The 25,529-nt window shown below is 31.8% G+C and overlaps 1 protein-coding gene across 2 annotated transcripts in view; it reads left to right on the top strand.

Moving 5' to 3' along the window:
- Nucleotides 1-25,529, top strand: part of LOC106680401 (nephrin) — a 233,905-nt gene that overhangs the window by 130,184 nt on the left and 78,192 nt on the right. For both annotated transcript variants that reach the window (XM_067050553.1, XM_014420097.3), the window contains exons 4-6: nt 5,670-5,873; nt 7,439-7,590; nt 24,695-24,839. In XM_067050553.1, coding sequence (XP_066906654.1) covers nt 5,670-5,873; nt 7,439-7,590; nt 24,695-24,839 — 501 coding nt within the window. The remainder of the gene's footprint in view (nt 1-5,669; nt 5,874-7,438; nt 7,591-24,694; nt 24,840-25,529) is intronic.

The following is a 25,529-nucleotide window of genomic DNA, read 5'->3' as shown; positions in this document are numbered from 1 at the left end:
TTTATTTTTGTAACTATAGTGTTTGTATCTTTTTTAGCCCTGACGAAGCCCTGCAACGTGGGGCGAAACGTTGGCTCAATAAAATAGTATAATTATCTACTATTTGAGTTTTTTTTTACCAGACCCGGACCATATTCCATTCATCTATACACACGGTCAATCAATAATCTTCCAGTTTTTTACTATTATGTGTTAGTAGCACACTGCCGTGCCCCGGTCACCCAGGTCCGCATATTATACAATCACAATCATATAATTTAATATTTGGCAGATGTAATGATGTAAGCGTTCATAATAAGTAGACGTTTTAATGTTCCAAATAATTAAGTGATTTAATACATTAAAATGTATTGAATCGTCATGATGAAAAGATGAATACAAAGGTAGTCTGAAGGATCCTTTGAATATTGCTATCATATTGTGTTTTATTGTTACCTTTTTGTTTGTTTGGAACAAAAAGCACTGTTAGAAAACTTCTCTCTTTTCATTTTTTTATCGAAACTCTACAACTTTATAGTTTAAAGGAGATTACTTTTTTGTTTTGATTCTAAAGAAATGAAAAAATAAGCCTACTAACAAAGGGCTGGCAACTGTTTAGCATAGGCGGTTGTGGATAAAATTGCAAAAGGTTGATTGATAAATCAATCCGGTTGTCATTCTCAGCTCATTTAGCCCCAGCCCTGATTCATTTATCAAACATCATTCAGCTGGCCCCTCTTTTTCAGTTCTCAGTCCAACAGAAATATGCCAAACACAGAGCATTTTCACTGGTCGAGAGTTGTCGAAAACGTTTATTTCGATAAGGATTCCATGACAACAGAGTGCATTCACATCCTCTTGCTCAATACGTTTTCTGCTCATTATGACATAGCCAAGTACAACTATTAAGGATTTATAAAAAATTATACTAAACAGAAGTATGGTAAATCTTCCATCGGTCTAATATCTAGAGAATTAGAAATTACTAAAACTCATGAACTACACCATAGTTATTAACATTAATAATAAGGACCCTATTCTCATTAAAGAATCAAGTCAGGCTGACTATGCCAAATACGTGGTGCAATCTGGTGGTGCGAGGAGTTTTTCGTAAATAAAAATATACCAACCTCTTCCATAGAGTAAAACATCAACTCTGTATTATATTATACAATAACTATAAAACAATAGATAAAATAACAAAAAGCAAATCAATCACAGTAGGAAGAAGAATAGAAGCTGTCGACATGCGCATATCCAACAATCAGATAAGTCTCCCAATCTCTTTTCTTTTTTTTTTACATCCTTTTACCTCCTTCCTGGCTATCCCTATCTGATATACGGGTAGATATGTAGAGGTAACCAACCTATCCTAACCAGATTGGTAGTCAAAACTCAAAAAGGCGTCACTGCTGACTTGAGGTTGCTAAGGCGATGCCTCTACTCCCTATGCCATAATCGATCTTTGATAAGACTGAATATCTACAAGATTTCTCACAGTACAACAGTTATGTTACTATAACTTATGTAACAATAACAGATGCCAAAAAAAGGACCTTTCTCACGGAAATCATATATAAACAACATAAATATTTGCGGATCAACAACATCTTCCGTTTACAGTTTCACTTTATTTACCAGCAATCTACACTCATATTCCACACACAACACTATCCCATGCCCAGAGGACCCTACATACTAGCCTTTGCTTTCTTGAAGTTGCTCTTAAAGTCAGAAACCGAAGATGTAACTTGGGGTTGGACTCCGTTTGTGAGAGGAATGATACTTTGTAACATGTCATAATGAAAAAAAAGTTATTTTTTAAAAATCTTTTCTGTGTTCAACTATTCATCTATCAACAGTTCAAATAAGATTTAATATATATTAATAATTTATTTATTGTTATTTACAACTGTATACATATATATACATCAAGTAAATTTGCTGTAAATGATATGATGACATGATACAATCATGTGGAGAATCTACCCATTGATAGAACTCCAAAAATATTCCTGGAGGAGAAGATCTCGAGGCCATCTTCTTTTCAAACGCCTGGGAGGATTATTAGGTAATGAATGGTTAGAAACAAGTTGGTTTGGGTGGTTGCCAAGTTTATCATGGAAGGATTGGTATCTGGTTCTCGTCAAATCGGCAACATGTGGGACATTGAGGTCATGATGGATGACTTGATTTGTGACAAAGTAAGGATTGGATTTGGGAGGAATTTGATGGTGTAGTGGAGCCCCATAGCTCAACTCCGTATGTCCAGATAGGCCTTATAATAGTCATGTAGATCATTATTTTGTTATGGACTGGAAGTTTAGACCGTATGTCTAGTAAATGTTGTAATAGTCGGAATCGACGAGTAGTTTCCTGTCTTTTCAGTCTTGTATGAGGATTCCATGTCAGTCTTTTCTCAACATATAGTCCTAAGTAACGGATCTGTTCAAGAAGAATAAGTGGGGTATTATTAAAAGATACTCTGGTGCAAGACGAAGGTTTACGACCAAGGGTAAATGTGATTTGGTGGGATTTATTGGAAATCATTTTAATCCTCCAGTTTTGGCACCAAGGGTGGTGATGTGGAATTGGAGGGTTTGGGATACAATGCAAGGATCCTTATTTACTGACAATAGGCAAGATTTAATATTTTAAACCAATATTACATTTTTTTTATTTGGCTTAGTTTTTTTTTTTTTATATATGGAACTAATTGGAATTTTTATTTTATTGTGCAAGGCTGTATTCATTTAATTTTATCTAAATAGCACATGTAAATAAGGTAAACAGATTTCCTTGTTTTAGAAACTTCGATAATTGTTTATCGGCGCTATACCATCGAAATTTTGCTTATTCTGGTCTTTGACGTCCAATTTTCAAACATTAGTGTTTTGATTTAATTATTATTATTTTATGTTATTTTTAGGGGATAATTTTTTCCACACCATTTTTCCTCATTACCATTTTAATTTTAAAATACTTATTTGTTAGTGTTCATTCTCTTTTTGTTAAGTGTTTAGAATTCAATGGTACCAACTCTAAGTCGGCATTATTTAATTTAACACGCTGCCAATTTTCGGTCCTGCAGTACAATAGCTCTACCATCAAATGTGTTCTTTATCGAATGAAGTACATTATTAATAAGTTTTCTGGGTTGATTTATTCTTTTGCGACGGGGGCTCAAAGTACAAAACGCAAGGAATCCTTTCAAAAGGTAGCAAAGATGGAAGAATACATTAAATTCAAGCGGGCAACTCCCAACAACTTTTCAGAGTTGAGTAATCAAAGAGGCGAGGGTATGGAAACAAATTGCCAATTAAATAAAATGGTGTCATTCCCCGGTGACAGAAGGAATGCAATGATCTCTGAGACTTTGATCAGGGGCTCTTTGGTCCCCACAATAATTTGAGGCTTCCCCTCCTTCCATTTATTAACCCAACTCACGATGGACATATTTCTTCGATATTTTTGTCTCAAATGGTCTTTGCCTCCAGAAGGATCACAATTTACAATTTAACCGTGTAAATCTTCAATTGCTTTTCTCGAATCTTTGCTGGGTGTTTCTCATATATCTCTCTACTGTATGCATTTTGTGTTTTTAATGTCCAATAACAGCGAACGAGCCAAATTTACATCTTTTTGCAGTCCCTTGTCCATTCCTATCCAGAATACATTCAACTCCTCTATAGCCTCTTATTTCTAATCTTATTGTTTTATGAATGTATCGGACACGTGTGAGCATTTTTCGTTTGCGATTCAAGAAATGAGGGGATTGATGTAAGAGTTGCGTCAGTAACATTTTTAACAATTTTGAGTTGAGCCCAAAAATAAAATTGAGAAGAGCAATACTACTGAAATAAAAATATAAAGTAAGTCATTAAATTTTTGTTTGGCGATCGAAATATGGTTTTCAGATATTTTATAAACCTCATAAGTTGTATTTGTTGATTTTCTCAAATATTCGATTTTAATGTGAGAGAATTTCATTAAACGGTAGTTTATATCACAATAAAAACTATTGTAATTTAAAAGACAAATGAAATTAATCATGATTTTTGCCATCCTGGATCAAACATTTTAAGGATCTATAAATATTGTTTTTTATAATTTATTTATTGTTATTTACAACTGTATAAAAATATATACAACAAGTAAATTTGCTTTAGGTGATGTAGTGACATGATACGAACATGTGGAGAATCTACTCATTGATACAACTCCAATAATATTTCTAGAGGAGAAGATTTCGAGGCTGTCTTCTAGTCAGACGCCTAGGAGGATTATTAGGTAATGAAGGAGAAGCCAGGTTAGAAACAAGTGGGTTTGAGTGGTTAGGGAGTTTATAATGGAAGGAGTGATATCTGGTTCCGGCTAGATCGGTTGCATAGGGAACATTAAGGTCTTTATTCGTGACAAAGTAAGGTGCATTAATGATTTTACGAAGGATTTTGGACTGTAAGGATTGGATTCGGGAAGAATTCGATGGTTTAGTGGAGCCCCAAAGCTCAACTTCCAGCTTTGTCCAGATAGGCCTTATAATAGTCATGTAGATCAGTCTTTTGTAATGAATTGGCAATTTAGACCGTTTATCTAGTAAATGTTGCAATAGTCGGAATCTATGAGCAGTTTCTTGTATTTTTAGTCTTGTATGAGAATTCCATTTCAGTCACTTGTCCAGATGTAGTCCTAAGTAACGGGTCTGTTCGATAGGAATACGTGGGGTATTATTAAAGGATACTTTGGGGCTAGAGGTCATGGGCTTACGACGAAGGGTAAATGCGATTTGGTGGGATTTATTGGAATCTGTTTTAATCCTCCAGTCTTGGAACTGTTCTTCAAGGGTGGTGATGTAGGATTGGAGGGTTTGGGATACAATGGAAGACTGATGATAATTGACAAGTGTCATCGGCATACGTAGTAAGGATAGTGTTAGGATGGGTTGGGATGTCAGCTGTAAAAACTGTTTAAAGGATAGGATAGGACCAAGGATACTACCCTGAGTTACACCAGCAGACTGATGAAATAGGGAGTAATGAGCGCTGTAGTGATTTATTTGAAATAATCTGTCGGGGAGATAAGAACGGATAATGAAGAAGTATGTAGGGGGTAGGAATTTACAGATCTTGTATAGCAGTCCTGGGTGCCAGACTCGATCAAAAGCCTGTTCTACATCAAGAAAAACTCCCGAGCAATACATTCAGCGCTACAATAAAGACGAGATAACTTCAACTACACGACGACATTGCTGGATAGTGGAGTGGGATGTTCGGAACCAAAACTGGTGATGGTTTTCTCAAGGATTTTGCCCATGGTAGGTAACAGAGAGATATGACGGTAGGAGGATGGGTGTTCTGGCGGCTTTCGAGGTTTGGGAATCATTTTGATTATGGATAGTCTCCATTATAAATCTACTTGTACATAATTGATTTATTCAAATATAGAAACAAAAGTGTTTATTTTTTTTTTAAAGTGAACAGTCACAATAATTTAACGATTTTATGGCAAAAATAGTGTGATAATTTGTATAAACAACTAAAATACAAATAAATGACTGTATTCAATTTTATGTTTATCATTTTTTTTTTGGCGCCGACCGCTAGTTGCTGCCATCTGGTCGGACCACATTTTTTATAATTTTCTGAATAAATTAATAAACTAAAATTACTAAAATTTTTTGTTGTTTTCAGGACGACCTAGGCCTAGAGTCACGTGGTACCTGGAGAACGCCATGATCGACGACTCCTACGAGCAGAGACCAGACGGATTGACGGTGAACCACCTCTCCTTCCCCCGAGTGAGCAGAGAACACCTCAGCGCTCGCCTTGTCTGCCAAGCTTCCAACACAAACCTTGTACCACCTTCTACCAAATATGTCACACTCGATTTGAACCGTAAGTATCCATAAAGTAAAACAGTAGGTTGATGTAATCGGCAGTGTGGCTTATGTAATGTTATTTTCAAGTAATGGGAAACTTTTAAGGCTCAATGTTCAACACAAATATTTTTTCAGAAAAAAAAAATTATAACTTTCTGAAGTTATTTCTTAACCAAAACTACCAAGCAAAACTTTAACAATGAACTTTTTAAAAAATTAATGTGACCAAAAGTTACATTATCATCAACCAATATCAACTATAACTATATCAATGGCAATTTAAAATATACTAAACTTTTTTTCCTTTATTAGAAAGGAATAAGGATGTGTACTAACTGGACTTGCATAGAAGGATTGTGTCTTAAACGGTTTTAGAAGAAATCAAATATTTGGAATTTAGTTAGTGGTGCCTATTCATTGTATTGTAGTTAATATACTTAATCAACTCAACTCAACCTTATTATTTCACATTTTTATTCTTAGTGGTTCGTTTCTTCAATTTTGACAGCCCTATGTTGAGTCTTCACGTATCTACTTGCCACAAATCCAAGTCTTGTGCAAGTGCTTGGAAAACAAAGTAATAAAAAAATATTGGTATACACACGCTTGGGTGCTCTTATGTTTTTGTTGGATATTAAATTAGATTTCCTCTTTTTTACATATAAAAAGGAACGAAATAAAGAAAGCTGAAATGAAAGAAAACTTAAATATCTGTATAAAGTAGGTGGAATACCATAAAAATCCATAGAATCAGTTCTCAATCTATAAATTCTACATAACCTTTAAGATCAAACTTCGTTCTAGAATTTTTATCACAACTTGTTAATTGAATTACCTGACCATATAATATCTTTACAAACTAATATTTGGTGTCGTATAAAATAAAAAAATAAACTGTTAATGTTAATTGATAAGATTTTAAACAAATAATTTACACCGAATCAATAGAATTTTAGAATATACGTTCTTAAACTAGAGTTAATTATTGAATCCGAAGGCTGGGGAAATTCTATAATTAACTAAAACACAAGGAGCACAAATATTTATTTGTTGGCAGTTCTAAAATAAGGCTAACACAAAGGTGTATTGATACACAAGAGCCCTTTGATTTGTGCCCAAAAACCGGCACTCCAGAGGTCGGCCACAGATTCGGCCTTGTACTTGTACCAGCTAATTCAAATAACTTATTCACACGCTTGCGCGTGTAACTATATGTGCGAGTTTGCCATAGTTTGGTAAACGTGTAGAGGCACCTTTAAGTTTCATCCACAATTGATTTCAAATGTCTATAATTATTTTTTTAAAATAATGCAGTCTCCCTACGCAGTCATAAACTTTGCTTCATTTTTAAAATAATTAGATCGAACACAAATATAAAATAGCTAATTTTCTTTTATATACGCTTTAAGGAAGCTGATTTATAAGTTGCAGACTTTTTTAAATCATTTAAGTGGGTCAAAAATGCATTAAAATAGTCTTATTACTTTTTCGTTGTTCCCTCCACATTCATTTGTCAACTAGAAACTGAAATTAGATTAATTGCATATAATTCCCTCACTAAAAAACCTTTTTTTTTTTCAGTAAAACCCATCTCTGTTGAAATCTTGAAGAAAGAGAGGCACATATCAGCTGACAAGAGGTACGAGATAAAGTGCAAAGCGACAGGATCACGACCAGTGGCTGTGATCACCTGGTGGAAAGGGAGCAGGCAGATTAAGAGAATAGCAAAAACTGTGAGTTTATGTCTAATTATAACCATTTAACTCATTCATCAAGTATAATAACTTTTAAACTAAATGATTTAAACTACTACTAATAACCTACATTTTCAATATTGGGTTACTACCACATGAAGAATTCTGAAAAAATAAGACAAAACGACTATCCCGCACGTGTTTAGCAATATGTAAGGAGGCTAAAGTAAAACTTAGAATAAAAAAAAAATCATACGAAACTGAAATTACAAATTTAGAGCGGGTATATAGTTTGGGGTATTACAGAACGATCTTTCCCGATCGTATAGTTGCTTCTTTATCTTTTGTTAAAATGTTGTATTCTTGGGAAGAACAAAATTTGTATTCGTATTTCCCATCCTGAGAAACCCTAAAATAAGATTTTTTTAACAATAGAAAAATAAATTTTTTCTTTTTCATAATTCACTTTTTGTCACGAGCCCAACATTCTGCACAAAACTTGGGGACGTGAGTTGGTTAGTAAGTGTATGATGTGATACCCGCACAGCACCAGATATTTCATATATAATGCTACTATTTTCTGTATGTAGTACCTAATTTAAGTACATCTGTTTCTTTTTTGAGCTATGAATATTAAATTTTTAAATTTATTTCTCATTAATAAATTAATGTTTCACTCTCACAATCATTCCATGAAAATTATTCTCAAAATATATGTCGGACTTATATTCGAGCAAGTGGGATATTTACATATCACATTACGTTGTTTCTTTTGTGCGAAAATACATAGTATTAAAGATAGGGGAGCTGCAGTCCCCAAAATAGAAGATACGAGGAGGACAAATATTAAAGAAACGGCCATTGAGCACAAGGTATGACAGTAAATTGCGAGCGGGGTAGTTGAGACGCTACACTACGGGTGGGGTTAGAGCTGTCTCCAAGGGAACTACATTTCCATATGTATATCTCTATATTTTATGTATGTATATATATAAGTGTATATGGTTTATCAATGTTTGTGTGTTATACACTCACACACACACACATAGAAACGCTGACAAGAACTATTTGTAGTGACATGGCTGATTACAGAATAAATTTCTGTGCAGTCAAAACTCAAAATGTCTAAAATTGTTTATAAAACAACCCAATCCTGAAAATCGAAAACATTCTTTAACTTATAATATTATGTTATTACATAACATGAAATTTTTATCTAACCTTGTATTGAATCAAAGTAAACTTGCTAAATGCTAAATAATAAAACGTAATTATAAAAAAAACACTGCATCATGTTCTTTTTTTTGTTGAATTCATCGTTTCATATCTTAAAAATGTTTCGCCTTACATCAGATTTTTTTTTACTTGACTATAAATGTAATATGAGAAAAAAAATTAATAAGTTTTGACATAAATACTTACCTGTGTATTATATGGCCAATTTGGTTCAAGCTTTTAATTTTATGCTATTAAAATTGAAACAACATTATTTAGGCTAAAAAGTGCAAAATATGCAATTTTTTGCTACAAAAATCATAATCTCCTAATTTAGCCCAAAAAAAGCTATGAAATCAACGTACCATATGAAATTTATACATATCCCTCCATAGATCGTAAATCGGATAGATAATAAGTTTAAAACATATTACATAACGGAATAAAATGTGCAGCAACGTAGAACTTTGACTTCTATTTCTAGTAGAGTATCTAATTTTATAACAATCCTCCCTGCTTTTATAGAGGAATTTTTGTTTCTGGTCCCCTCCCGCAAATCGCGGCAAGTATTGGGCCAAAGTTGAACAGGAAATACTAAATTTATTTGAAAAATTAATTTAAATTGATTGAGAAGAAACTAGAACCAGGGCTTGGTTTACGGTCTAAACATTAACAAAAACGTTTTAGAAAATGTTTATTTAAACAATTTTTATATTAGTAATATTTTCGCTTATATGTCTTTTTCAAACTATTCACTAAACACTTTTTCACCAAAGTCTCGTATACTATAAGTCATTAACGCTTTTGTTTAATTTATGAAAAAAAAAAGTTATAAATTTTGTGCAACTCCTTTTCAACCTTTAAAAATTCAAAACTGGTTTTCTTTTTAATTCATTTTTTCATTATAATTTTTGAAACATAATCGAACATATTTACACTTTATTTATTTTTTTATTAATGATCCTTAAAAAAAAAAAAGTCTGGATTATGTTCCGTAAATACATCACTAAGTTATGTTGTTAAATCACTATGACGTTATATTCTATTAAAAAAAAAAATGTATATCGAATTTCACAGAAAAATGAATATTCAATTATGTATCATACAACTTCATACTAATATTGCGTTCATGATTGATATAATTGTTATGAAGTTTTACTTGAGCCTTCAACTAAGGGTAAAACTAGGACTGAAAACATGAATAGTCCCATGATTACTCCTATTAAGGACTTAATTGAGAGGCCTGGGGGCGGAAGTGGGGGTCGTGTGAGCCCTCCAAACGTGCATTTGCTTACGCCCTACAAAGGGCAAGATTAGGGCGGCAAAGGCGCCATTAATGATTTGTTAATTAAATAGGGTAACTTGCTTCATTGTTAAAACAATCTCAGCCGGGTATATATTTGGCTCTGTCACGTGAAATGTCAATTTTCGGGAACATAAACATTAATAAATGTAATGTAATTTTATTAATTAATCTTTAAAAGATATATTTTTATCCACCATCTTTAAAAGGTATGTTATGAAATTGATTACTGTTAGATGTTTTGTATCAAATCACGAAGATTTAAAAACTACTTAAAAAAAACAACTATATTTCAATGTTTTTCAATTTCAGAGCAGAACAATGTTTAAGGGTTTTGGGTTTATGACAGTAAATTTTTATTCTTGACACAATCACCCCACTTGATTGGGCGAGATTGTGCCACCCTTTTTGCTCCTTTATAGTTGTGATAAGTTCTGTTTCGGCATATTCTAGCACTTCTTGTTTTGAAGCAAGATCATTCACAATTAATTTTATTAAATTTAAAATTACTATTTCTCAAAAATTAGCATTCATTGTCAAACGTAAAAGTTTTTTTTTTTTTTAGTTTATGTATATATTTTTACGTAGGGCCCCAAATGACACGCAAATTAACAGAAATAAAAATAGTGGCACAATTTCACGCCATGAAATGAACTTTCCATGGTGATGATGTGATAACAGGTACAGTAATGGCAATCCGCTGATAATAAATACTTTATGTAGTAGGTGAATGCAAATATATGACTTGGCTGTCCCATTACCTGCTAGCAGCCCTGATGAAGGCTAGAAATAAGTTATTTCAACTTATTTGTGTTATATTCTGACCACACCCCCCTCCCCCACCAACCATCTTCTCATATATTATCCAAGGTCAACTATCTTTTAATCAAATAGATTACGAGTATAATTACTTGTTAATATCAAGAGAAGCAACACATTGCATAAGTTACAATACTGTGACTTGTAGAGAGTCTTATAGATGCAATTACAAGAGTATAATACCACTCATTGATTTGTAAAAATATGCCAGAGCAACATAAAAACAGGGAAACTAATTACTTTTATAACAAGAAACAGCGACCATTTATTTACTATAATCCGTCTCGTCTTATCCTCATCACATATGGCACAATCTCACCTCATTTACGGCTCCTACTTCTTCTGTTTGGTAAGCCATCATGTATTTTGGCTCATTTATTACATCGTGTGTTTTTTCAAACAGATGATGTTTTAACCTTTTTTAGTTTTAACATAAAAATGTATTTATAAATATTTTAATATTTCGAAAAATATATAGGCCATAACAAGGTTGACTGAAAAGAATTTTTCAACTATGAGCTTACATTTTTTATTATTTAGTGATTAGTGGAATTTCAAAACAAACTATACCAAGACTTATGTATGTAGGATGAAATCTATAGGAATTTTTTTTTATTCAGATTTTGTTGTTGGGGTGCATTGCGGGTTACAAATTTCGCAACTTCTAGCGGTGGAGAGGTTTCAATAGGGGTGGTACTATTGTGATGTTAATAATGGTCGGTGACGAAGGGTGAGGGAAAATGATGGATGAGAGCCATGATTCCCGACCACTGACAGTAGGTTAGGAAGCTGGGTCAGCACCGGGGTCTCGTCCCCAATTACCTGGTTTCACCTCACTACCACCCGCCACAAAGCGTGGTCAATTCTAACGGAACTAAAGTCTGAAAGACATAATATTGATAATGAAATTTCACATTATTAAAATCTAAACCACTAAAATTACATACCGTTTGGACTGAAATCATCAATTGTTTCTTCACTATATATTATTTTAATAATATTCGTATCTGGGACAATGAGGTTATTCAGTAAACTCAGTTTATTAACTTTTTCGTCTATTCTTTGTAGGTCCTATTTAAAAGGTTAGACGAAATTCTTAAATTGTTCATAAAATCGGTTTTAGTCACTTGAAAGAATTACCAATTTAAGCAAACAAAACTGTTTTAAATGTCTGACATCGATAGAAACATTTTTAAAGAAATGTATTAAGATTCAGTGTGTTAAAGTTATGGTGAAAATATGACTTATCGTACGTGAAAATACGTTTTGTAAGAGAGAACTCAATTTTTATGATCATTTACACCTATATTATTTACATAGTCTTCAATGACTTTAAACAAATAAGTGTACTTGTTTTATTCATTATTTCCTCCTTTTATGACACTACTCTGATATCGTGTCTGATTGTTAAATAAATCTGAATTTATTGAACTATGAGATTTTGAGGTTAGTACAATTTGAATTTTTTTTAGCTGTTTTGTTAGGACCCCAATGGGCACCAAATAATATTCCTCATTTTCTATGCGGTGACATTTAGACTTACGCGGACTTGCTAACATCGGATACCTCACATAGAGATTTTTAATCATCAAATTTTTCTCAATGCTTTCTCGCTATTTTAGAATATTTTTAAGTTCGTCAGGTAACCAGATTATACAGTTTATAAAACTGCTTTAAGCCTCATTGTTAACGTTTCATCTGATTCCTTGAAATCCATAAAAAATGTAATTTAAGCGAAACAACCCAAAATCATATTTAGATTAATTCACGTTGGGTCCCAATGGAATCCAAACTTATGTTGCATCTCTTTCTTTGAACTTTTCATTACCTGTTGGTCTTTTCCTTATTCTTTTTTTATCTTTGTGGTTTTTCAGTTTTCTCATTAGTGAACTGACTGCCCTAAAATTCAAAAGTATTCAAACAATATGAATAAAATATATTTTGTGCCACCCTGGATCAAACATTTTAAGGATCTATTAATGTTTTTTTTATAATTTATTTATTGTTATTTACAACTGTATAAGAATATATACGACAAGTAAATTTGCTGCCGGAGACATAGTGACATGATACAAACATGGAGAATCTACCCATTTATAGAACTCCAATAACATTGCTAGAGGAGAAGATCACGAGGCCATCTTCTTTTCAGACGCATAGGAGGACTATTTGGTTATGAAGAAGAAGCCAGCCTGGTGTCTGGTTCAGGCTAGATCGGTTACATATGGAACATTAAGGTCTTTATGTATGATTTTATTTGTGACAAAGTAAGGAGCATTGAGGATTTTACAAGCTCTACATGTCCAGATTGGCTTAATTATAGTCATGTACATCAGTCTTTTGTAATGGATTGGAAGTTCAGACCATTTGTTTAGTGAGCGCTGTAATATAATACTCCTGTCAGAATCGACGTGCAGTTTCCAGTCTTGTGTGAGGATTACAAGTTAGTCGTAAAGAGAATTTTAAATGTATTTTTCGTAAAGTTAGTGGAATTGTCTTTTACAGCGAAGTAAACCATCCATAGAATCTTTATAAATTAATTACCTGGAGTTGCCTCGCCGTTTTTAAACTACTATACTATCTCAGTTTACAACCACTACTGAATGGAGAACATTTGTGAGATTGACTTCTCCTACCATTAGGGGTATTGTTTTATTTCTTATGAAAGAATTATTTTTAATGTCTTACAATACTCGATTTTTATATCCTCGAAATGGATTGAAGGAGGACGAAGAGTTGAAGATGTCTTGTCTCAAATTCCAATTAGCTTTTTATTACCCGATACTTTCCTTTTATCTTATATCCTCATTGTTCTACATTCTATTGTCTGCAAGTTGGGTGAAGTTTATTAGAATATGATGTAGACAATGAACTTTTCGTTACGTCTTATTATAAGCATGAACAGCCTCTTGCCGTTTTTGTTTTTATTTTATAGCAAGATTTGGAACTTACTTTTACATACTTGTATGTATCATATGCCTTAACTAATTAATACTCTGCTCATGCTTAAGTAAATAAACTAAGATACTTGAAAGACTTTTAAATCCGAAATTTAAATTAAAAATTCCGAGTTTAGATCAACTGTAAATTAAATCATAATTTTAATTTTATAAAATTTCAGTTATTAATTATGTTTTAATTTAAATATTTTTTATATAACTTATTTTGTTACTTGGACAAATAAAAGTCAGGAGTTAGTTTGACTTGATTTCACCAGTTGTGTCTGTGAACATTACGTAAATATCTTACTCTAAAATTGTATTATTTGAAGTAATTTTTCGTACTTTTGATGTAATATGTTTAAGTTTATATATTTTTTAATATCTTTTAGCCTGATATATTTATTAATTACTTTTAACTTTTAACTTGATATTTTTACTTTTTCTATTTTAATTTTTATATGCATAATTTTTTACTATATTTAATAATAATAATATATATTCGTTTATACTTTAACTTAAATGTATTTGTATGAGTGAAAAGAGAGAAAATTTTGTAGAATTGAAACATTAAAAAAATTAAACATAGTTAAAGAACAATAAAAAGCTGGGGAAAATGTGTAATGGAAGAAATAATAAATAATAAATAGGAAAAAAAAATTATAAATAATTGTGATTCACTAGTCAGTCCAATGAAGTTCGCCAGCACATTTTTTATAATAAAGTGTTTTTGTCTCCTTAATTCGAAAAGCTTTTTTTTTATTCAATCCAAAATGTTAAATTTATAATTTCCAAAAAAAAAAAAATTGAGTTATCTTGAACTTTAAACAAGCAGTGTATATAAATATATATATATATTTAGGGTTGAAATATATAAAACTTGAAATATATGAATTGCTCGGGTATGAGAAAAAAAATAAAAATAATCTTGACCGATATTTTCATTCAAAATTACTTCCGTTAACTTAAATACATATCTCGCAACGACCAACGAGGTTTTTATACCTTTTTAAAAGATTTTTTTTTGGCACTGAATGAATAAAATCGAGAAATAAAAATATTACCTCAGTTCCATTTTGAAATACTGCTCTGAAAAAATGGTAGACAGATTATGCGTATTATACCATATATGTGGTAGAAGTACAATTTTCAGATCACTTAATGTAATTTGTTTATAATTTTATTGTAATTTGTGCGATCTGAAAAATTAATTAAAGAGCAAAACCTATTCCGAAATAGAAAAAATAATAAAATTTTCACTTCGCGGGTTTATTAATTCAAATATAAAATATTTCAACAAACAAGGAATAAAAATCCTTATTGGGCTTTGAGAGAAAAGTTTGAAAATAAATAAAGTTATTTTTAATAAAACTAATATTGAATATCGCTTTATTTTCATTTGTCCCACACCGTAGTTCCAGCAATATAATCTTGTATGTACAGTACAGTACTATCTCCAAACAAATATTTATATTTCCCGTTTTCGTTATAGCGTTGTCTTCGACACTTGAACAAGAATAAATCATTTATCTCTGAAGGTGAATCGGACTTGGTTGTGTAAGTTGTATAACTGATAGAAGCGCCCCTGACGTCGTATAAAATAAAAATGGCTCTCGATCTTTAGAAAGTGGAGTGCCTCAGGGCTTTTTGTTAGGTCCATTACTCTCCAAGGGCGGTGATTAATGGCCTCAGAGTGCAGTATGATCACATTTCTTACTGAAACATTACAGTATTCCACAATCATTAGAATAGAGGCAGAAAAAATATATTAAAAAAATATATGGATTTTATTAATAATTTTTTTTTGCACTTAAAATTACTATGTTACCAAAAATATATATTTAAATTTCAAGAACATATTAGGCACCATCACTTCCAGATCCGACAAGTTGGCGAAATAATGTTCACTGCGGTGAAAATCCCAAAATTTATCAGTTTATTCGGAATACATGGAATTTACTGAGCCGGATTGTGATAGTTACACTTGAGAACTATAGTTAAACTATACTATACTACTGTCGAGGTACTGTAGTCAGTCAGTCTAGGCACAAATTTAAGAGGTGAGTTGCACATCCATCAGTAGGCCTCAGACAACACGTGTGCAATGAGGATAGGTCAACTGGACTGGAGTTTTATTGACTGGGGGATCGAACCTGGCGCAGGGTCAACTACAAGTCGGCGAATTTCATGGGTATGCACCGTAAATCCCCGTTGGATGCAAATTCCACTCCCAAAGGTATTCGCTTACTGTCCTGCAGGGGATTGCAAGTCCTAAATGTATGCGCTTTAGGTCCTTACAAGAACGGATATTTCCTTTCTAAGATATTTGCTTAAAGTGGAAGGAATAGCTAGTTCTATAGTTATTAGCTGTAGTACGTGGCGAAAAGATAAACAGAAAAACGCCCTAGGTTACGCTCTTATATGTTAGGGAAAGAGGACGTGACCAAAGGCAACTTAATTAATAATTAATAACACAATGTATATTTGCAAAATAGTGGAAGAATAGACTCATCCACTCGATAAGTTTCTTTTTTACCGTCTCCGAAGTGAATCCATTCCTCTTTAAGGATCAATTTTGTATTTACTACTGTAGTTAAGTTCAGGCATTTGCATTATTTAGCTGAAATAGTCCAGTGCACCTGTCTGACCGAGCAACTCAATTTAACTAAATGCCATTGAAAGAAAATATTGAAGGACACGATATTTTTTTGATCAAATAATTTTTATAAGATGACCAGATGTTAAGTGTAGCATGATGATTTCAATTCTTGAAAATGGCTCCTACTATCCGGGTAGTAAGTTGGGTCAAAAAGTCTACCCACAGGCCTGTCGTCACCCGCAGTTTTGAGGTTGCTAAGACCAGCGCCTCAACCACCTGAGCTACGTGCGACCCACATTAATTGAATCGCACCATCTTCGATAAGGTTTAACACTGTGCATAAAAACCTATTGTTTTCGAGGCAAATACGAAAAATTGCACGTGAAAATAATAATTCGATTGTTTACTTTTCCATTTTTATTTTATCTCTACTTTTTAAATGGAAAAACGTAATCAACTTACATTCGGGGAATAACTGAAAAGGGGCTCTGAAACAGGATTTCGTTTTCCTGTCATATTGTTCATTTTTGCAATTCTACCAAATATACCAAGTCCACACCTGGTTCTGGAATTCAGTTTAAATTGACTAATTTCTTATTATTATTAGTGTTTTTTTTTTTAGAAAGAAGTTTTGATATTATGTTTTTTTTCTATAATTAACATGTTTTAGATAATAAAAATAAAATTATTTTTTCTATTAAGAAATAGAAAATACAAAGAATGTTTACTGATGTGTTGATGAACTAATGTTTATGTCGAAGCTTCCATAGATGATTTAAAATTGGCTATAGATGATGACTCTCTGCATTTACAGTGTACTTCAACGCATATATCCAATCATTACTTTGTATATTTTATAAGAAATGCATATGCAAAAAAAAAAAAAAAAATGAAATGGTAAATTGTGGATGAAATTCGAGATTATAGGCATAGATTTATTTTTAGATGTAGGTTTTACTATTTACTGAATTTCTACCCTTTTAAACATCACAATTTGTTTCAATCTAATTTCAGTTCATTTACCAGCGATAAGATTAAATATTTGGTTGAGAAAATTATTTTCCCCTCATCACTTAGGTTGTAATGATAATTTTATAACTATAAAAATACATTTGAAACTCTGCTTCATTGAAAAGCTGAATTCGTTCATGTTGACAATTAGTTTAGTACAATAATTTATTACTTAATAAAATTACTAACAATTAGTATTGCTTGTTTCTATTATTTTCATATTTTAGTATTAATATGTTTCTAATCTTATATTTTTATCCACTAAAATACATAAAATAATTGCATGTTAACAATTAATTATAATTAACTTTTTTTGTGTTTTTGATTATTTTCATATCTTTTATGTGGTATTATTTATGTTTTTTCATAATATTGAAAATTGTTTTATATATATTCAATTATTGTTTGTTATTTGTGTTATTTATTTCAACTTTGTATTATTTTGGTTTTGTTTGTTGTTGTTTTTTTTTTAAATTAAATGTTTATAAGATTTGAATTTCTCTTCTGATTATTATTTTACAATTAAAAAAAAAGTTTTGTTATATATTTTAATATTTTAGCTGTTTCACTTTTGTATTTGAAGATTTTTTATTTTATGTGTTTTACTTTAAATTGTACGGTTTTTATAACCATAAAACTCTGGGCTAAGGGTATAGTAATAAAACAATTATAAACTCCATTAAAATATGCCTTATGATTATTAGACCGTAATATTTTTCTATTATTTATTTTTATTTTTTGTTCTTTATTTAACAAAATAAATAGAAAAGTAAAACAAACAAAAAATATTTTACAAACATTTTCAAAGGAATATAAATAAATAATGAGGTCATAATATATAATGTTATTTGTGGCATTATAAGAAGCATTAAAGCCCGTTTCTTTAATGACAGTTTATGTGGTTTAAACTATGCCTAATGTCCACGCGCTTTAACAACCTCATCAGCTAAATTTCATATTTTTTTTTTTAAAACATTTATTAAACAATTTCTTTAAATTTTTACTTATATATTTTTTTAATTTTAAATAGTTTAGTTAAAATTAGGATTTCAATTGAAATTAAATTTCTAAATTCTAATTGTTTTTCTTTTACATCTTTGAAAGTTGAACTCTCTACGTACGTAGCGGACGGGCTGTCACAATGTCTGTTATAACCGTACTTTCATGATAGGAGACTATCACCGCCAAAACAGGTCTTAAGAATTCTCTATATATTGGATTAAAATAATTCGATAGGGGAGGAATTGGATCGTTTCTTTGGAGTCAAAAGTTCAATTGTATATGTCCAAACAGGTCTGAAAATGGTTATTTACATAATTTTTTTTTTTTAATAAAGTGGATATATAGAGTGTCTTTCAAGTAAATTTTTTAATGATCGGAAAGTTAAATGTTTATTAAAGAAAATACATTTCACGGCGTAATTAATACGAATATAAAAGGTTTAATATGGGGAATGGGGGGACGTGGGTCGAAATGTCCATGAGGGCACCTCAACCCAACCATGAATGCCGCATTAGTCCGTAAGAAACCACGTGGGACCATAAACCAGAAAGAATAAACAAAGCACAGTGATGCATGAAGCAAAGAGAAACACATTATACAAAAATATACTAAAGTGTAGCAGGCTTGCTCAGGCGGCAAAAGATCTTAAATGTTTCTTAGACCGGAACAGAAAACAAAACTACACAACTTTCACTTAATTCCCTTATGTATAACTAAGTTAAAGTAAAAACTGTCTATTGCAACAAAAATCATTGAAATATACATTATAATATAATATTAATATTAATATATATTATTAGTAACTATAAATATATTAATTATTAATTAATAAACATATTGATTATTTTATGTTATTATTAATTACTAATAACAATCATCAATCATCCGGTGTAGATATTAATAACGAACGTTAAATAAATTACGGATATTAATTATCGTTTATGATAAAAATCTCCATTTTTATTAATAATGACAGTGAGAGATAGTTTATTAGTACTAGAAAATTAAACTAAAGTTACTTTGGAGGAATTCATCTTGAAAATTGGGTATTTAAGTCCTGTGAGACTATTCCAATGAAGATAAGACCTATATGATATTAAAGATCATTTAATTCTACATTTGTATACTAAGTTTAACAAAAATTGTTGTAGTCGTTTTTGAAATGCGTAAAATCGATAGTATAAGGTAATATCATATTACATCCCTCTGAGCACGGAGTTACTGGAAAGGAACTAATAAACCAGTTGGTAACTCGGGTTACTGACCAGTTAGACAAAGTGGTGACTCAACTCCACACACGAGACTACTCATCATAAATCAAAATCTCTAGTTCATTCGCTGTCGTCATGGATAAAGAGCGAAATGTCTTTGCAAGACTCAGGCTATCATGAAACCATCATGTATTAGTATTATAACAAACACTATAGAGAAGAACAATAAGAAGTTTTTACTTGAGAGCAATGTTCAGAAATGCTTCTTCGAATAGCATAGAAAATTACATAAAATAGGATATTTTTCAACTCCCCTCGCCCCGCCAACAGAATCTGGTTGGTCTGTTGGTCACTCATCTTCGAGAAACTAGAAACTGAAATCACTCGGCGATCAGACATGCGAGTCTCGAGGGGACTGGTGACAAACGGGTTTCAATGAATCACAGACGAGTCTACAACCAGTAGCGCCGAGTGTGGCGTCCCATCTATCCCATCGTGTAACACAGGGAGTGACTAGTTGGTATTTCGTGTCACTGATCATTCCTTTTCACCTCCGTGTCATTTCTTGCTGTACCATCCCAAGGTTAAACCGGCCTTAAATATGTAATTTCAGTTACGTACGACTTTTTTTTTTTTTGAGTTATTGGCATACAGACAGATCATTAGGGAATTAACTTGCAATGCTGCTCTTCGTCAATAGACCTCAAATTCAATTCAGTGGAATTCGATTGTTATGCTCCCCCTTAGTGTATATTCCGCACACCGCTAGGTGAAAGTATATAATAGTAACATATTGATGGGGGCGACGGTGGCAGAGTGGTAACGCGCTTGTCTACCAACCCTAAGGTTCCGAGTTCAAGCCCGGCTATATCCGGGATTTTATCAAGCAAATAATTTCACAATACTCACTTGCAACCTCCCCCCCCGGGCATATGTGAGGCCCGTTAGCCACCCATTGACTCTCAAAAATATATGTTGGAGTGACGAACCCACCCTACGAAAACCTCGCCATTAGACACGGGATGTATTAGTACATCGCGCGAGGCCTTGGACTCTCACGGTCTGTCGTGCCAGAACACAAACAAATATTCATGATCTTATCCTGAAATTATTACGTGAGTCATGACGGAACGTGATTGAATTATTTTTTTTAATTAATTAATTTATTTTTTAGTATCTTTATTGAAATTTACAACTGGATATTATATAATAAATTTAGTAAATATGATGTTAGTTAAAATGGAGTGTTACAGGCGTGTAGAGCAGCTAACCATTAGTAGCACTCTAATGACATTTTACATTAACTGGTCTCGTGGCCATCTTCTTTTCAGGCGCCTTGGAGGATTGTCAAGAATGGAAGAATATGCAAGGTTAGAAACTAGGGGGTTTGAGTGGTTAGGAAATTTATAATGGAAGGAGTGATATCTGGTTCGGGCTAGATCGGTTACATAGGGAACATTAAGGTCTTTATGTATGATTTTATTTGTGACAAAGTAAGGAGCATTGAGGATTTTACGAAGGATTTTGTAGGATTGTAAGGATTGGATACGAGAGGAATTCGAAGGTTTAGTGGAGCTCCAAAGCTCAACTCCATATGTCCAGATTGGCCTTATTACAGTCATGTAGATCTGTCTTTTGTAATGTGTTGGAAGTTTAGATCGTTTGTCTAGTAAGTGTTGTAATAGTCGAAATCGACGTGCAGTTTCCTGTCTTTTCACTCTTGTGTGAGGATTCCAGTTTAATCGTTTGTCCAAATGTAGTCAAAGGTAGCGGATCTGTTCGACAGGGGTAAGGGTAACATTATTAAATGAAATTGTAGGGCATTCAGTAGATTTACGACGAAGGGTTAAGGTGATTTGATGGGATTTGTTGGAATTTATCTTAATCCTCCAATTACGACTCCAATCTTCGAGGACTGTGATATGGGATTGGAGAGTTTGGGATACAATTAATGGGTTATTATTAACTGCGAGCACACATTTGTCATAGGCGTATGTGGATAATGATAGGATTGGTTGGATTGTCAGCTCTATAGACGGTGTAGAGGATGGTACCTTGAGGAACATCAACGGACTGGGAATTGAGGGATGAATAGGAACCATTGTGGTTTACTTGGAGTAATCTATCAATGAGAAAGGAACGAATGAGGAGAAAGTATGTAGGAGGTAGGAATTAATGGAGTTTGTAAAGCAGCCCCGTGCGCCAGACTCGATCAAAAGCCTGTTCTACATCGAAAAAGACTCCCGCGCAGTACATTCCGCGCTCCAAAGAAGACGAGACTACGTCCACCACACGATGACATTGCTGAATAGTTGAGTGGGATGTTCAGAATCCAAACTGGTGATTAGGGATTATATGATTGGAATCCAGGATGGGGCATAGGCGTTTCAAAATGGGTTTTTCAATGATTTTGCCCATGGTCGGTAATAGAGAGATAGGGCGATAGGATGATGGGTATTCTGATTGAATTATTTATTTTCCTTTCTCTCGGAATGTTTCAATAAAGTTTTATATATAAACAGAACAAGCTGAACTATGGGATTGTAGTACTATGCGGTTTTTTATTTATACGGCCCCACTAAAAAGGACATGAAGAAATCTGGTCGGGTTACTTGAAGACCTCTCCATCTGTTACATCAAACGGACAATTCAGCCATTCTACCAAATATCTGAGATTGTTTTCTACTACAATCGCCCGATTCAATATTGAGTGCGTTGATAGCAATAATAGAAATTTTATAGCTGCGGGTACAAATTTATTAAATATTGTAACTAAACTGATTCGTGGTAATATCATATTTTACTTGTAATAGCTTGTATCTGGACTGTACAACCATTATTCAGATATCAAATAGAACAAAAATTAGAAACTTCATTCAGTGACCGTTTAGGTACTTTTATGTGAAACATTATTGTATAGAAAAAACTTAGCATTATTAGTTTTTTACCAATTGATTTGGTCTTAACATCATTGGATATTGTTATTTTAATTTCTTTCTACATTTTCAGTTATTTTCGCGTTTGATTATTATTTCTTTACTTTCCTTTATGTATGCTTACTGAAAGTATGTAGTTTGAATGAGTCTATAATTTAAAAATGAAACATATGTAGTAACCTCAATGATAGATCACCGGAAATGAGGAGTATGAGATATGGCGGAATGGATTGTAATGGGACAATAAATAATATTGTGATAATAAAAAAAAATACAAAGGAAAAAGAAATAAATACAAAAATAAAGAATTTAATTTAATTATTAAAAAAATGTGTTGTAAATGTTGTGCCAACGTATTTCGTTTATATTTTTTTTATATTGTCTTTAAAGATAGGTTAATATGCTGTGTGGTATAATAGCAACCCACTGAATTTGGGCAACATTGCTTACTGTCAATGAAACATTTCTCTCTATAAATACATCAACTTTTTTCGAAATAAAGTACATTTGACTTAATCTTCTATCTCTTTAATCCTATCATAAATTTAATAAAGAGAAAGATTTTTTTAATAATGACATAACCTAGTTTTATTAAAGCTGAATAATTAATTTATTTGTTATTAATCTACCTCGAAATCTGTCGCAATATACTCCCAGAGTGGAAAGATCGTTTGTGAAATAGAAAAAAATTATTTCTTTGGGATAATTAACATTTTATAAATTTTAAAGCTAAAGATGAAATTCCAGCTTGTTACTTAGATCAGTAAAATCACCAGTAATAAACTGTTTATTATAAATTTAGTTTATATGTTAACTTCTGTATTTCTATAATTAATTGGGACGAGCTGTGATATCTAATTACCCAGCATTCTCGACATTCGGTGTTTACATGGAACATGAAACAGCTCCTGAAGGCTGTGAATACGTCATCACGAAGTACATTAAGTTTCTTGGTAATATAATAAAGTTTTAGCGTAATCTAATCCAGTGGAAAAGTAAGACAAAGTAAAATATTCCAAGTTAAAAATTAGGAATGCAAAGGGAGTAGCCTGTGAAAGGCTTCTTCTCATGGAATTTCCAGATTTTTTTAGTTGGTTTTTTCATTTTTTTTTTTTTTTTTTTTTTTTTGCGAGCAGAGGTTTTATAAAGTAGTTGAAATTGAATAATATTTTTATTTAAAATGAACTTAATGACGTTCATATTGACTAACACCCAACTTATAGAAACAATAAATCTTATTTTAATGTTTTCTCCTGTTTATTAAACGTTAATTTATTTATTATTTATATGTTACTTTTCAGATTTTATATATTATTATATAAACTCTGTTATTCGACAACATAGTTAAGCATTTGATCATTAGATTTTTTTAAATATAATACCTCACAATTTCACCTTCTTTATACGTTAGTCATCTAATTTACCGTTTTAAAAAATGCATTAAGAACATCCTTGGAAACAGTTTATTTTTAGCTTCTACAACTTCTACATAGGTTTATTTTTATTTTTTTTAAATTTGTATCGTATACATATCTACTGCAGTTTAAAATTTAAGACCACATCTATTATTTAAGTAAATTCCATTTACATTTGTAAAAAAAAAAAAATAAATAAAACTAAAAAAGCTGTTTAAATGAATTTTTTTCACAACAAAAATACATAAAATAATACGGTTTCAGAGGAATATAATATCATAAAATTAATCTTTAACTTTTTTTATTTATTTATTTAATAATCATAGTTCTTTAATTTTTAAAACGAATCAGGAATGAAAGGTTTTTATGAAGTAATAATAAATGATTAAAATAGATGAACATATTAATTTTTTTTTCACATTTTCATAATTTGAGCTAAATATTGTATAAAAATGTTGCTTAATATATGCCAAAAGAGGAAATACTGATAAAATAAAAAATATATGAGTTGTATTCGAGAATTTATAGATATCTTCAAGGCACAGCTTTTACATTACAGAACCAGTGGTCTTGATTATTTTCAACATTTAATTAATTAATAGGATCATATAAACAACCCGGTTTAAATTATCATATATTATGTTTGATTATAGATTAAATGTTAATTTTTAATATGTTATTATATTTGTTTAGTTGGAGGAAGAGGGAAATCAGAGCGTGAGCTTCCTCAGCTTCGTGCCGGTGATTGACGACGATGGAAAGTACCTCACGTGTCGGGCAGAGAACCCCTGGATACCGGACTCTGCATTGGAGGACAAGTGGAAACTCAACGTTCATTGTAAGTTAATTTAATATTTGTCTTTAATCCAATTCAACTTTCAATTAAACTATTAAAAATAAAAATAATCTTAATCGCAAAATTACCCGATTTATGCTGGTTAGAACCTAGCAACCTAGCAATTTAAAATTGACAAAAAAAATTATACAGTGAAATCTCCCTACAACAAACAGCCACAATTCAATAGATTAGTCTGTTACCGAAGTGTGTCCCCTGAGAATTTTTCTTATTATAAAATATATACATGCATGCATATATTCGATCAAGTTTATTAGCTTAGATGAAAGAAATTTATGTATAACTTTGTCTTCCATATATACACATAATTCCTTTTATTTTAATCTATAATCACATTTAAAAATAAATAATTGAACAAAATATATGTGCATATTAACAACTTAGGCTTTTAGATAATTTGAAGAAAAGTTCTGACATGTTTTCTGTCTTGAATCGAAGTGGGTGATTACATTGATGTATCGATGTAAGGTAAAGACAAGATATGAGCGAAATGGTTTGAACGTGGCTTTGGAAAAAGTTCGGCAAAGGGACATATAGCCAAATATTTGAGGAGATGGTTGGGGGTGCGGTCAATGAAGAACACAAATGAAATGAAATGAAAAAATAACTTTATTCTGGGACATATGTCCCCTAAGAATAATTACAAGGTTCATATAGTGAGATTTTTATCTG

This window comes from Halyomorpha halys, unplaced genomic scaffold (assembly GCF_000696795.3).
Source record: "Halyomorpha halys isolate HHAL.00 unplaced genomic scaffold, Hhal_1.1 Scaffold260.1, whole genome shotgun sequence".
NCBI classification, from domain to species: domain Eukaryota; kingdom Metazoa; phylum Arthropoda; class Insecta; order Hemiptera; family Pentatomidae; genus Halyomorpha; species Halyomorpha halys.
This window is presented reverse-complemented; position numbering and strand designations above follow the sequence as displayed.